General features: G+C 42.4%; 1 protein-coding gene across 1 annotated transcript in view; it reads left to right on the top strand.

Moving 5' to 3' along the window:
• Positions 1-14,831, top strand: part of F5 (coagulation factor V) — a 77,700-nt gene that overhangs the window by 35,122 nt on the left and 27,747 nt on the right. The window contains exons 9-12 of the mRNA XM_041663108.1: positions 477-576; positions 962-1,173; positions 9,124-9,274; positions 14,216-14,428. Coding sequence (XP_041519042.1) covers positions 477-576; positions 962-1,173; positions 9,124-9,274; positions 14,216-14,428 — 676 coding nt within the window. The remainder of the gene's footprint in view (positions 1-476; positions 577-961; positions 1,174-9,123; positions 9,275-14,215; positions 14,429-14,831) is intronic.

Genomic DNA, 14,831 nt, shown 5'->3' with positions numbered 1-14,831 from the left:
AGCACGGTTTCGCGGAGGAAAGGAATAGATGAGGTCCGATCTGAAAGAATAAGGGAAGGGTGATGGGATCATCTGGGAGAGGAGGATGTGCTATAAGGGAAATGTAACTTCTCCTAAGCTGTTCCCCAGGGACAAAGTTCAATTTCTCATCTTTATTTGGGAGTAAGACTCCCCCAGAGACTCCTTCTTGCCTGGTAATGGTGGCGGGGCGGGGGATGGTTGCACGGATGAACAGAACTGATTCCCGCATTTCTAGGTAATGGGGGGGGAGGGAGGCTGGACTGCTGCACAGATAAACAGAACTGATTTCCCCAGTGCTTGAGCACACATCTGTGGGTGCACATCCGCATGTCACGTGCACACCTGCCCACGCATGCACACACAGAGGTAAGTGTGCAAAGCTGCCATCTTTTGACCTAATAGTTCTCAAGAGTTACCTTCGATGCTGAAATAATTGATATGACTTAACTTTGTAGATTGTGTTCAAAAACATGGCCAGCCGACCCTATAGCATTTACCCTCATGGGGTGACATTCTCGCCTTACGAAGATGGAGTCAACTCTTCCTCCACCTCAGGTGGGAACCTTTCACTTCTACTGAAAGAGACTAATGACCGCTGAGAAACTTCCATGGTTTCCTCTTGTCCTATTTGCTCGGTGGTTATGACAAGTGCAGTCAGTAACACTCACGGAGGGGGAAATCTCTAAAAATCCCAGCAAACCCTTCTCCCTTTAATGGTTACAAATGCAACGCCTTTCTGAGTGTCTTTGGCGGCATCTAGTGGAGAAATATTGAACAGCTAATAAAGGATAATCTGTAGTCAAGCGTTTTAGACAAACAGAATTATAACTCCTGATAGTAGTTAACTCCTGATAGTAGTTACTCTAAATAAAAGCGAAGGGAGATATTTATTACAATAAAATAATTTCTTAGAAAATTAACAGTGTATATTTTCTTTCAGGCAGTCACACCATGATCAGACCAGTTCAACCAGGGGAAATCTACACTTACAAATGGAACATTCTAGAGTTTGACGAACCCACAGAAAACGACGCCCAGTGCCTAACAAGGCCTTACTACAGTGATGTGGACGTTACCAGGGACATCGCCTCTGGGCTAATAGGCCTGCTTCTAATCTGTAAGAGCAGGTCCCTGGATCAGAGAGGCATACAGGTATTTTAACCTTCGAGTAAACCTTGAAATAGGAATTTCTCCTGACTGGAGTAGGTTAGGTCTCCCTGCTGGACACTAGGGTTTTTCCTTCTAAAGTGCACTTAGACAGTAGTCTTCGTTAGCAACAGTGTGACAATATTTTCATCAGGGGTCATCTTTTATGTTGTTGCTCTTTCTGTTTTCATTTGGATTCTCACTGCAGAGCACAGCCTGGGTGTGATGCTGGATATTTTTTTAAGTTTCTTTTTTTTAATTGATTTTTATTGAGCTCTACATTTTTCTCTGATACCCTCCCTGCCTCTCCCCGCAAGGTCCCAATGCTCCCAATTTACTCAGGAGATCTTGTCTTTTTCTACTTCCCATGTAGGTTAATCTATGTAAGTCTCTCTTAGTGTCCTCTTTGTTGTCTAAGTTCTCTGGGATTGTGGTTTGTAGGCTGGTTTTCTTTGCTTTATGTTTAAGAACCACCTATGAGTGAGTGCATGTGATAATTGTCTTTCTGGGTGTGGGTTACCTCACTCAAAAGAATGTTTTCTAGCTCCATCCATTTTCCTGCAAAATTCAAGATGACGTTATTTTTTTCTGTGGTGTAAATGTACCACATTTTCCTTGTCCATTATTCGGTCAAGGGACATATAGGTTGTTTCCAGGGTCTGGCTATGACAAACAATGCTGCTATGAACATAGTTGAGCACATGTCCTTGTGGCACAATTGAGCATTCTTTGGATATATGCCCAAAAGTGGCATTACTGGGTCTTGAGGAGGGTCTTTTCCTAATTTTCTGAGAAATCGTCACATTGACATCCAAAGGGGTTATACCAGCTTGCATTCCCATCAGCAATGCAGAAGTGTTCCCTTTCCCCCACAACCTCTTCAGCATAAGTTGTCATCAGTGTTTTTGATCTTGGACATTCTTACAGGTGTAAGATGGAATCTCAGAGTTGTTTTGATTTGCATTTCTCTGATGACTAAGGATGTTGAACATTTTCTTAAGTGTCTTTCAGTCATTTTAGATTCCTCTGTTGAGAGTTCTTTGTTTAGGTCTGTACTCCATTTCTTTTATTGGATTATGTGATCTTTTGGTGTCCAATTTCTTGAGTTCTTTGTATATTTTGGAGATCAGTCCTCTGTCTGATGTGGGGTTAGTGAAGATCATTTCCCATTCTGTAGGCTGTCGTTTTGTCTTGTTGACCGTGTCCTTTGCTTTACAGAAGCTTTTCCGTTTCAGTAAGTCCCATTTATTAATTGTTTCTCTCAGTGTCTGTGTTCCCTGTGCCAATGCATTCAAGTGTACTTCCCACTTTCTTTTCTATAAGATTCAGTGTGGCTGGCTTTATGCTGAGGTCTTTGATCCATTGGGACTTGAGTTTTGTGCTTGGTGATAGATGTGGGTCTATTTTCATTCTTCTACATGTTGATATCCAGTTATGCCAGCACCATTTGTTAACTATGCTTTCTTTTTTCCATTTGATATTTTTTGCTTCTTTGTCAAAAATCAGGTGTTTGAAGGAGTGTGGATTGATATCCAGGTCTACTGTTCAGTTCCATTTGTCCTCCTGTCTATTCTTATGCCAATACCAGGCTGTCTTCAGTACTGTAGCTCTGTAGTAGACTTTGAAGTCAGGGATCGTGATGCCTCCAGAAGTTCTTTTGTTGTACAGGCTATTATTTTTTTTTTTTGCTTTGTCATGTGAAGTTGAGCATTGTTCTTTCAAGATCTTTGAAGAATTTTGCTGGAATTTTAATGGGCATTGCATTGAATCTGTAGATTGCTTTTGGTAAGATTACCATTTTTACTATGTTAATGCTTCCTGCCCAAGAGCATGGGAGATCTTTCCACTTTCTGGTGTCTTCTTCAATTTCTTTCTTCAAAGATTTAAGTTCTTGTCATACAAATCTTCCACTTGTTTGGTTAGAGTTACTCCAAGATATTTTATGCTATTTGTGGCTATTGTGAAGGGTGTTGATTCTCTGATTTCTTCCTCATCCCTTTTATCATCTGTGTACAGGAGGGCTACTGATTTTTTTTGAGTTAATCTTGTATCCTGCTACATTACTGAAATTATTTATGAGTTGTAGAAGTACCTTGGCAGAATTTTTGGGATTGGTTATGCAATCTATCATATCATCAGCAAACAGTTAGAGTTTGGCTTCTATTTTAATTTGTATCCCCTTGATCTCCTTTTTGTGTCTTATTGCTCTACCTAGGACCTTAAGAACTATATTGAATAGATATGGAGATAGTGGACAACCTTGTTTTGCTCCTGATTTCAGTGGAATTGCTGGGAGTTTCTCTCCATTTAGTTTGACGTTGGCTGTTGGCTTGATGTATTTTGCCTTTATTATGTTTAGGTATGTTCCTTGTATCCCTGCTGTCTCCAAGACCTTTATCATGAAGAGATGTTGTATTTTGTCAAAAGCTTTTTTGGCATCGAATGAGATGATCATGTGGTTTTTATTTTTCAGCTTGTTTATATGGTGGATTACGTTGACAGATTTTTGTATGTTGAACCATCCCTGCATCTCTGTGATGAAGCCGACTTGATCATGGTGGATGATGGTTCTGAAGTGTTCTTGGATTCAATTTGCCAGTATTTTATTTAGTATTTTTACATCAATGTTCATGAGTGAAATTGGTCTGTAATTCTCTTTCTTAGTAATGTGGTTTGAGTATCAGGGTAATTGTAACCTCATAAAAATGGTTTGGCAACATTCTTTCTGTTTCTTTTGTATGGAATAATTTGAGGAGTATTGGTATTAGTTCTTCTTTAAAAGTCTTGTAGTATTCTGAGTTGAAACCATCTGATTCCTGACTTTTTTGGTTGGGAGACTTTTGATGACTGTTTCTATTTCTTCAACAGTTATAGGTCTGTTTAATTTGCTTATCTGGTCTTGATTTAATTTTGGTGATATTTATCTAGAAAGTTGTCCATTTCCTTTAAGTTTTCCAATTTTGTGGAGTATAGGTTTTTGAAATATGACCTGATGATTCTCTCTGTATTTCCTCCATGTTTGTTGTTATGGCCCCCTTTTCATTTCTGATTTTGTTAATTTGGATATTCTCTCTCTGCCTTTTGGTTAGTTTGGATAATGGTTTGTTTATTTTGTTGATTTTCTTGAAGAACCAACTCTTTGTCTCATTGATTCTTTGAATTGTTTTCTTTGTTTCTATTTTGTTGATTTCAGCTCTCAATTTGATTATTTCCTGCCATCTATTTCTCTTAGGTGAGTTTGCTTCTTTTTGTCCTGAAGTTTTCAAATGTTCGTTAATTCACTAGTGTGGGATCTTTCCAGCTTATGTAGGTGTTTAGTGCTATGAACTTTCATCTTAACACTGCTTTCATTGTGTCTCATAAATTTGGGTATGTTGTGTGGTCATTTTCAATGAATTTTAGGAAGTCTTTGATTTCTCCCTTTATTTCTTCCTTGACCCATTCATGATTCAGGTGAGCATTGTTTAATTTCCATGTGTTTGTGGGCTTTATAGAATTAGTATTGCTGTTGACTTCTAGTTTTAAACCATGGTGATCAGATAGGTACATTGGGTTATGCCATTTTTTTTATATTTGTTGAGGTTTGTTTTGTTACTGAGTATGTGGTCAGTTTTTGAGAAGGTTCCTGAGGTGCTGAGAAGAAGGTATATTCTTTTCTGTCTGGATGGAATATTCTATAGATGTCTGTTAAGTCTATTTGAGTTATAACATCTGTTAGTTCTCTTATTTCTCTGTTCATTTTTTGTCTTACTGACATGTCCAGTGGTGAGAGGGGAGTGAAGTCTCCTACTATTAGTGTGTGGGGTTTAATGCATGATTTAAGCTTTGCAAGTGTTTCCTTTACATCTGAGGGTACCCTTCTATTCGGGGCATAGATGTTCAGTATTGAGATTTCCTCTTGATGGATTTTTCCTGTGACTAATATGAAGTGTCTTTCTTTGTCTCTTTTGACTGGTTTTAGCTTGAAGTCTATTTTGCTATATATTAGGATAGCTACACCACTTGTTTCTTAGGTCCATTTGATTGGTATATTTTTCCCAACCCTTTGCTCCGAGATGATGTCTGTCTTTGAGGTTGAGATATGTTTCTTGTATGCAGAAGAAGGATGGATCCTGTTTTCATATCCAATCTGTTAGCTTGTACCTTTTTATAGGTGAGTTGAGTCCATTTACATTAAGGGATATTAATGACCAGTGATTGCCATCTCCTGTTAATTTAGTTACCATTGTTGGTGATGTTAATTTGTGCATTTTTCCCTTCTTTGGGATTTGCTGCTATGAGACCATCAGTTGCCTGTGTTTTTGTTGGTGTAGCCAACTTCCTTGGGTTGGAGTTTTCCTTGTAGTATTTTGTGTAGGACTGGATTTGTGGCTAGGTATTGGTGAAATCTAGATTTGTCATGGAATATCTTGTTTTGTCTTTCTATGGTGATTGACAGTTTTGCTCAGTATAGTAGTCTGGGCTGGCATCCATGGTCTTTTAATGTCTGCATAATGCTTGACTTCTGGCTTTCATTGTGTCCAATGAAAAGTCAGGTGTAATTCTGAAATTCTGATAGGTCGGCCTTTATATGTTTCTTGGCCTTTTTCCTTTTCAGCTGTTAATATTCTTTCTTTATTCTGTGTGATTAGTGTTTTGATTATTATATGGCAAGAGGACTTATTTTTTGATCCAGTCTATTTGATGTTCTACAGGCATCTTGTATCTCCATGGGCATATCTTTCTTTAGGTTGGGAAAGTTTTCTTCTATGAATTTGTTAAGTATATTTTCTGTGCTTTTGAGTTGAATTTCTTTTCCTTCTTCTATACCTATTATTCTTAGATTTGGCTTTTTCATGGTGTCCCATATTTCTTGTATATTTTGGGTTAAGCATTTGTTAGAGTTACTGATGAGTCTATTTCCTCTATTGTATCTTCAGCACTTGAGATTCTCTCTTCCATCTCTTGTATTCTGTTGTTCATGCTTGTGTTTGTGGTTCCTGATTGTTTTCTCATGATTTCTGTTTCTATAATTCCCTCAGCCTGTGTTTTCTTTATTGTCTCTATTTCAGTTTTCAAGTCCTGAATAGTTTCTTTCATATGTTTGATTTCTTTTTCTTGACTTTCTTTAAGTGATTTGCTGGTGTCTTCCAATTTTTGTTTGTCTTTTCCTCCATTTCTTTAAGGGAATTTCTCATTTCCTCTTTTAGAGTTTCAAACATTCCTTGAAGTTATTTTTTAGGTCATTTTCTTCTGCTTCATTCATATTTGATTGTTCAGGTTTTGCTGTTGTAGGGTCTTAAGGTTTTACTGGTGTTGTGTTACTCTTGTGGTGTTGTGTGTGTTCTTACCTTTTCTACTCATCTTTTTCTCTAATAGGTGTGGTTGGGGCTGTCTGAGATTCTGTTAAATAACCTTCTAGGTTTTAATGAATCCAAAGCTCAGATGGTTGTTCTTCATGGTACAGTCAGTGCCACAGTTCTAGTTACCCCATTGATTACTCCGTGTTCCTGGAAATAGCTCAGTGCTCCTGTTCTTTGCTCTGCTCCCTTGGAGTTTGCTGTTTCAGATCTACTTTGGCCTAGGCTTCTGGCTTTGCCATGTTTCTGTAAATCCTGGTCTGGATATTCTCCTGCAGAAGTCCCTGGCTTGGAGCTGGTCCTGCAAAGATTTCTGACTCCATTCTGCTGCTTCAGATGTTCCAGGTTTGAGTGCACCTGGAACTGCAGAGGATCTGACTCAGGCTTACTCCCTCAGAGGTCCCAGACTCAGGCTCAGTCCCTCAGAGGTTCCAGGTTCCTTCCTATTCCTTTTGATGTCTCAGACCAGTGCCCAGACCCACAGAGGTCTTGGACCCACAGAGATCCTGACTCAGGCCTACTCCCTCTGAGGTCCCAGACTCACACCTGGCCCCACAGAGATCTCTGGTTTCTGCTTATTCCATCGGAGGTCCCAGGTTTACTCGCGCCCAGACCCCAGAGGTCTTGGCTTAGGTCTACTCCCTTGAAGGTCTCAGATTCATGTCTGGACCCTCAGTGGTCTCTAGCTCTGGCTCACTCACTCAGCAGTTACTCCCCCTCTACCTGTTCCGATGGAGATCACTGACTCTGCATCTGGTCACTGGCTCAATCCTGATCCGCCATTGACCCAGGACTGAGTTGACTCCTGGGACTGGATTTTGCTCCTGGTTTCTGCTCTTGGTGGAGCTTGCTCGTGATGCTGGATTTTAACCAAGTTTCAAACTCTAGGCCTGTCAGTGTTGCCCGTGTGATGAAGAAGCCAGTTAAGCTCTTTTAATTCTTCTCTCTGATCAAATAAATAAGAACACCCTCACCCCAGAAATGTGTTTACAGGGTGGCATAGGAGTGCAGTGAAAACTCGGTGCCAGTCTTTGTTGTTTTTAGAGGGAGGTAACAGAGACAGGAGAGAGCCCTTAGAACAAGGACATTTGGAGCTATAGTTTTGTTTGTTTGTTTGGGTTGTTGTTGTTTTGCTTTGCTTTGATTTTGAGACAGGGTTTCTCTGTGTAGCCCTGGCTGTACTGGAACTGGCTGTATAGACCATGGTGGCCTCAAACTTGCAAAGATCCACTTGCCTCTGCTTCCCTAGTGCTAGGATTAAAGGCATGCACCATCAAAGCCCAGCTGGAGCCATAGTTTTGGTGAAATTGGAGTCTGTTAAAAGTTTTTCTTTGGTGAGACTAAGTTACAGCAAAGAATGTGACCAAAAAGACTAGATTTCTCAGTTTGTTTTTTTTTGAGACATGTTTTTATGTGGCCCAACTTGGCCTCAAACTCACTATATGGGCTAGGGTGGCCTTGAACATTTAAAAATTGTCTTTTCTTTCTTTTTATTTTTAAATTTTAGTTTTTATTTTATTTTTGTTTTTAGTGTATGAGTGTTTTGCTTGCATGCATGTCTTCATACAGTGTGTATCCCTGGTGCCCACAGAGGCCAAAAGAAGGAGTTAAATCCCCTGTAGTTACAGATGGTTGTAGGGTGCCATGTGAATGATGGGAATTAAACCCAGGTCTTCAGCCAGCACTCTTTTTTTTTTTTTTTTTTTTTTCGAGACAGGGTTTCTCCGTAGCTTTTGGTTCCTGTCCTGGAACTAGCTCTTGTAGACCAGGCTGGCCTCGAACTCACAGAGATCTGGCTGCCTCTGCCTCCCGAGTGCTGGGATTAAAGGCGTGCGCCACCACCGCCCGGCCTCAGCCAGCACTCTTAATTGCTGAACAATCTCTCCAGCCTGCCCCGTTTGTTGGTATGTTGTTGTTTGTTTTTGTTTTGAGAGAGGTTTCTCTTGTAGTTCAGGCAGGCCTCAAACTGATTGTGTAACCAGAATAATTTTGAACTTCCATGCCTCTGGGACTGGAGACATATGCTGCCACACCAGGCATATGTGGTACTTGGGAGAACCCAGGGCTTTCTGCATGCTAAACAAACACTTTACCAACAGAACTATATCCCCAGCATCCTGAGTTTCTCTTCATTGCAAATGAATAGTCTTATATTATTCACCTAAAATTCCCATTAGGTTAAATAATAGTGAAAGGGGTCTTATTCAAAGGCATGCAAAATAGGCAGATGCCTAGAAAAATCAGAACCCTTGCAAGATCTTGATTTATTGATATCGTAAAGGACACGGGAAGGAAGGGCATGAGGCTTCCCTGTTGCAACCTTCTGCTCCTCCTTTACATCATCTGGAGCAAACTCAGTCTTTCGTGCTGAAAAGTGCCCCACTACAGACACACACTGGCTTGCAGGTGCCGGACGGAGGTAGCATTTTCCCCCTAGGAACTTTTGACTGAGTTCTCTGATCCCCTCCAGTTTGCTTTCACATATTAGCTATATCTCTGACAAGTGTTTGGTATATCATGGGCTCTCATAGGTGCCTGAAATGTGGCTTCTCTGGACTCAAAGCAATGGGGAAGTAGGAGCCAACTGGAGCTTTAATCCCTGCTCTTTCACCTCCAGAAAGCAGCAGACATTGAGCAGCAGGCTGTGTTTGCTGTGTTTGATGAGAACAAGAGCTGGTACATCGAGGACAACATCAACAAGTTTTGTGAAAATCCTGAAGAGGTGAAACGTGACGACCCCAAGTTTTATGAATCAAATATCATGAGCAGTAAGTCGGAGCCTCCGCTTCTATCTGTCTTTTTTACTCTAGTGGTTGCAGCATGTCTTTACCCAAAGGCAAACATGTGATGGCTTTATCCTCTCCCAAAAGCAACCCCTCCTCTCCTCACTCAGGGTCTGAAGACTTGGTAATGGGATGCCTGACAACACAGCAACCAAAGCTTTTTTTCTTTTAAGACAAGGTTCAAAGTCTAGTGATCCTTTAAGTCAGAGCGGCCTCGTGCTTCCAAATTTTGTGTGGGATTTGTTTGTTTGTTTGTTTGTTTTCTGAGACAGGGTTTCTCTGTAGCTTTGGAGCCTGTCCTGGAACTAGCTCTTGTAGACCAGGCTGGTCTCAAACTCACAGAGATCCGCCTGCCTCTGCCTCCCGGGTGCTGGGATTAAAGGTGTGTGCCACGTTTGTGTGGTGTGTATGTGTGTGTGGTGATGTATGTGTGTGTGGTGTGGTATGTGTGTATATTTGTGTGTGTATGTGTGGTGTATGTTTGTGTGTCTGTGTATGTATTGTGGTATGTGTTTGTGTGTTGTGTATGAGTGTTTGTACGGTATGGTTTGTATGTATGTATGTGGTTGTGGTGTGTGTATGTGTGGTATGTGTATGTGATGTGTGGTATGTGTGTTTGTGTGGTGTACATGTGTGTCTGTGGTGTATGTATGTGTGTACAGTATGTGTATGTGTATGGCATGGTGTGTGTATGTATGTATTGTGGTGTGTGTTTGTGTGTGCATGTATGTGTGGTATGTGTTTGTGTGGTGTGGTATGTATGTATGTGTGTGTGGTACATGTGTATGTGTAGTATGTGAATGTGATGTGGTGTGTGTGTGTTGAAGTGTGCATGCACTAGGCAACGATGAAGGCTGGGAGGAAAGGCACGAGGACCTTGGTCAGTGGTACCTAAGGATTTTAGAAATGTGCATGGCAAAGACCCTCTAGTTGATGCCAGGACAGAGATAAGATGTCTTTTAGAGAAAGCTGCATTCTCCAGTCAGAGGCAAGCAAGGTGAGCCTGGGAGCCCAGTGTCGTGAGAAGGCGGTGGATGCAGAAGTCTGAAGAGAAAGTATGTGGAGAGGAATTCAGAGCAGAGGGAAAGTTCCCTGAGCTTGGTATTTGCTATGATTCCAAAGTCCATTGTCATGAGAAGTCTGAGATGAGTTTACTGTGGCATCTGCAAGCAATTTCCTTCCAACAACCAGAGTCTCCTACACATACATACACACACACACACGCACTCATGCACACAAACCCATGCACACACACCCATGAACACACACATGCACGCATGCACACACACACACACCATTCCTCAAAATAAAAAGCCGCCTCCATCACCTTTTCTGATGAATAACCACCTCTCTGAAGGTGGCTTCCCAGAGACTGTTCATGTCGTTTCAGGACTGACAGGTGCCACATTAAGCTGACTTCACATAATTTCCTTCCAGTAAGGGCTCTGTGATAGCTCTAGACCTACAGCTAAGGGTCTATGATAGCTCTAGACCTACAGCTCGGGTCTGTGATGGCTCTAGACCTACAGCTCAGGGTCGATGATAGCCCTAGACCTACAGCTCGGGTCTGTGATAGTTCTAGACCTACAGCTCAGGGTCTGTGATAGCTCTAGACCTACAGCTCAGGGTCTGTGATAGCTCTAGACCTACAGCTCAGGGTCTGTGATAGCTCTAGACCTACAGCTCGGGTCTATGATAGTTCTAGACCTACAGCTCAGGGTCTGTGATAGCCCTAGACCTACAGCTCAGGGTCTGTGATAGCTCTAGACCTACAGCTCAGGGTCTGTGATAGCTCTAGACCTACAGCTCAGGGTCTGTTATAGTTCTAGACCTACAGCTCAGGGTCTGTGATAGCCCTAGACCTACAGCTCAGGGTCTGTGATAGCTCTAGACCTACAGCTCAGGGTCTGTTATAGTTCTAGACCTACAGCTCAGGGTCTGTGATAGCCCTAGACCTACAGCTCAGGGTCTGTGATAGCTCTAGACCTACAGCTCGGGTCTGTGATAGTTCTAGACCTACAGCTCAGGGTCTGTGATAGCTCTAAACCTATAGCTCAGGGTCTGTGATAGCTCTAGACCTACAGCTCAGGGTCTGTGATAGTTCTAGACCTACAGCTCGGGTCTGTGATAGCTCTAGACCTATAGCTCAGGGTCTGTGATAGCTCTAGACCTACAGCTCAGGGTCTGTGATAGTTCTAGACTTACAGCTCAGGTCTGTGATAGCTCTAGACCTACAGCTCAGGGTCTGTGATAGTTCTAGACTTACAGCTCGGGTCTGTGATAGCTCTAGACCTATAGCTCAGGGTCTGTGATAGCTCTAGACCTATAGCTCAGGGTCTGTGATAGCTCTAAGCCTATAGCTCAGGGTCTGTGAAAGCTCTAGACCTATAGCTCAGGGTCTGTGAAAGCTCTAGACCTATAGCTCAGGGTCTCTGATAGCCCTAGAATTACAGCTCGGGTCTGTGATAGTTCTAGACCTACAGCTCAGGGTCTGTGATAGCTCTAGACCTACAGCTCGGGTCTGTTATAGTTCTAGATCTACAGCTCAGGGTCTGTGATAGCCCTAGACCTACAGCTCAGGGTTTGTGATAGCTCTAGACCTACAGCTCGGGTCTGTGATAGTTCTAGACCTACAGCTCAGGGTCTGTGATAGCTCTAAACCTATAGCTCAGGGTCTGTGATAGCTCTAGACCTACAGCTCAGGGTCTGTGATAGTTCTAGACCTACAGCTCGGGTCTGTGATAGCTCTAGACCTATAGCTCAGGGTCTGTGATAGCTCTAGACCTACAGCTCGGGGTCTGTGATAGTTCTAGACTTACAGCTCGGGTCTGTGATAGCTCTAGACCTACAGCTCAGGGTCTGTGATAGTTCTAGACCTACAGCTCAGGGTCTGTGATAGCTCTAAACCTATAGCTCAGGGTCTGTGATAGCTCTAGACCTACAGCTCAGGGTCTGTGATAGTTCTAGACCTACAGCTCGGGTCTGTGATAGCTCTAGACCTATAGCTCAGGGTCTGTGATAGCTCTAGACCTACAGCTCAGGGTCTGTGATAGTTCTAGACTTACAGCTCGGGTCTGTGATAGCTCTAGACCTACAGCTCGGGTCTGTGATAGTTCTAGACCTACAGCTCAGGGTCTGTGATAGCTCTAAACCTATAGCTCAGGGTCTGTGATAGCTCTAGACCTACAGCTCAGGGTCTGTGATAGTTCTAGACCTACAGCTCGGGTCTGTGATAGCTCTAGACCTATAGCTCAGGGTCTGTGATAGCTCTAGACCTACAGCTCAGGGTCTATGATAGTTCTAGACTTACAGCTCGGGTCTGTGATAGCTCTAGACCTATAGCTCAGGGTCTGTAATAGCTCTAGACCTACAGCTCGGGTCTGTGATAGCTCTAGACCTATAGCTCAGGGTCTGTGATAGCTCTAGACCTACAGCTCAGGGTCTATGATAGTTCTAGACTTACAGCTCGGGTCTGTGATAGCTCTAGACCTATAGCTCAGGGTCTGTAATAGCCCTAGACCTATAGCTCAGGGTCTGTGATAGCTCTAAACCTATAGCTCAGGGTCTGTGAAAGCTCTAGACCTATAGCTCAGGGTCTGTGAAAGCTCTACACCTATAGCTCAGGGTCTCTGATAGTCCTAGACCTATAGCTCAGGGTCTGTGAAAGCTCTAGAGCTATAGCTGGGGTCTCTGATAGTCCTAGACCTATAGCTCAGGGTCTGTGATAGCCCTAGACCTATAGCTCAGGGTCTGTGATAGCCCTAAACCTACAGCTCGGGTCTGTGATAGCTCTAGACCTACAGCTCAGGTTCTGTGAAAGCTCTAAACCTATAGCTCTAGACCAGTGCTGCCCAAAAATTGCAGGTGAGTCATTTACATGAAATTTCCTGGTAAGTTGAAAAGTAAAGAGAAATGAGTGAAATTCATTAGAATAATCTTTACTTAGCTCAGCATATTCCAGATACTATCTTTTTTTGTTGTTTTGAGATAGGCTTTCATGATGTAAAGATATATAATTTTTAAAGTAATACAAATAAATGGGATGTGCTTCATGACTGTCTTTGCAGTACAGTGTGTATTTGATCTTAAAGTACATGTCAATGGAATATACCTGCTCACCGCCTCTTGCAGCCAGTGCCCATAGTATTGGCCCATTTAGAAAAGCATCTGCAATGATGTAGAAACTAATAACACACACTTTCAGCAACTCAACATATATTTGGTACATAGTCACTTATATTTGTTTTTTTTTTTTTTTTTTTTTTTTTTTTTAGTACCAAACACCACACGTACTAGGAGTGTGGTCACAGTGGTGACCTGGGTGTACTGGTTGTGCCCTCCAATAAATCATATCTTAATTGGATTACCATGTGCAGTACATATGTAAATAAAGATGTTGCCCAAAGTGGTGTTCCTTTAAAGATAATTAAAATAAATGAACTCAGTGCTTGAATGGAAACTATTAGACTAGCCGTCGGTCAACCTTAGGTTACAGATAACAGTTCTCAACAACAAATGTGCTCAGTAAGCTCCTTGTTTTGTGACATTCATTCTTACAAGAATGATGCCCAAGAAGATAGAGTTCTTCTATATAGACTTGTTTTCCCAGTAGGCTCATCTTGGACAATCTAAATCCAGTACAGCAGAGCATAAAGTAACATTTTATAGTTGCTTGATGGATGCATACTTAACCGATGTGCATGAGAGGCTTTATCTTTATCCTGATTTCCCCTCTCAACTAAGTCAGGAGCATCAGCCATGTCTTGGGAAGCTGACTGTGACCTGCTCACACATTAGCCCTCAAAGCTTACCTTCACTAACCGCTGCCTTAATGCAGCCAAATGAGTATAGAGGTATTTGTCTGGGCTGTGATTATGGGTCCTCGTGTTGTACAGGCCTGGCATTTGACAGATTTTACTCTTTCAGCTCTCAACGGCTATGTGCCTGAGAGCATATCCACTCTAGGATTCTGCTTTGATGACACCGTCCAGTGGCACTTCTGCAGTGTGGGAATTTATGATGACATTTTGACCGTCCACTTCACCGGGCACTCATTCATCTACGGGAAGAAGCACGAGGACACACTGACCCTGTTCCCTATGAGCGGTGAATCTGTGACCGTCACGATGGACAATGTTGGTGAGTAAGAGTCTAGGTATTTAGAGGGAAAACTGATCAGCTCTCAGGTGGAGAAAGGTCTACTGAGCTATCCCAATGACCACAGCTCCTGGTGTGTCTCCAGGACCGTTGTGGGCTTGCCTTACCCTGCTGCTCATGGTTTATAGTTGGGAAAATAATAGCTTAAGTAGAAGCAGTTTCATGCCAATTCCATTTGCACATCTCTGAAATAACCAGGCAGCAAAGACATACAATGGCAGAAAGACAGATGTAACCCTGAAGAAGCAGCAGAAAGGGATTAGCCACGAAAGCAGCCTTTGGTGTCAGTCCTCAAGCGTCGTTGACCTTTTTATGAAACAGTGGCATGGAATTTGCCAAATAGGCCATTGTAACTGTCCAGTGGACCCCAAGGACCCACCTATAT

This window comes from Microtus oregoni, unplaced genomic scaffold (assembly GCF_018167655.1).
Source record: "Microtus oregoni isolate MIOR12 unplaced genomic scaffold, Mior012 000013F_ref0000133, whole genome shotgun sequence".
NCBI lineage: Eukaryota > Metazoa > Chordata > Mammalia > Rodentia > Cricetidae > Microtus > Microtus oregoni.
The sequence above is the reverse complement of the archived record's forward strand: the minus strand, read 5'-3'. Positions and strand labels throughout refer to the sequence as shown.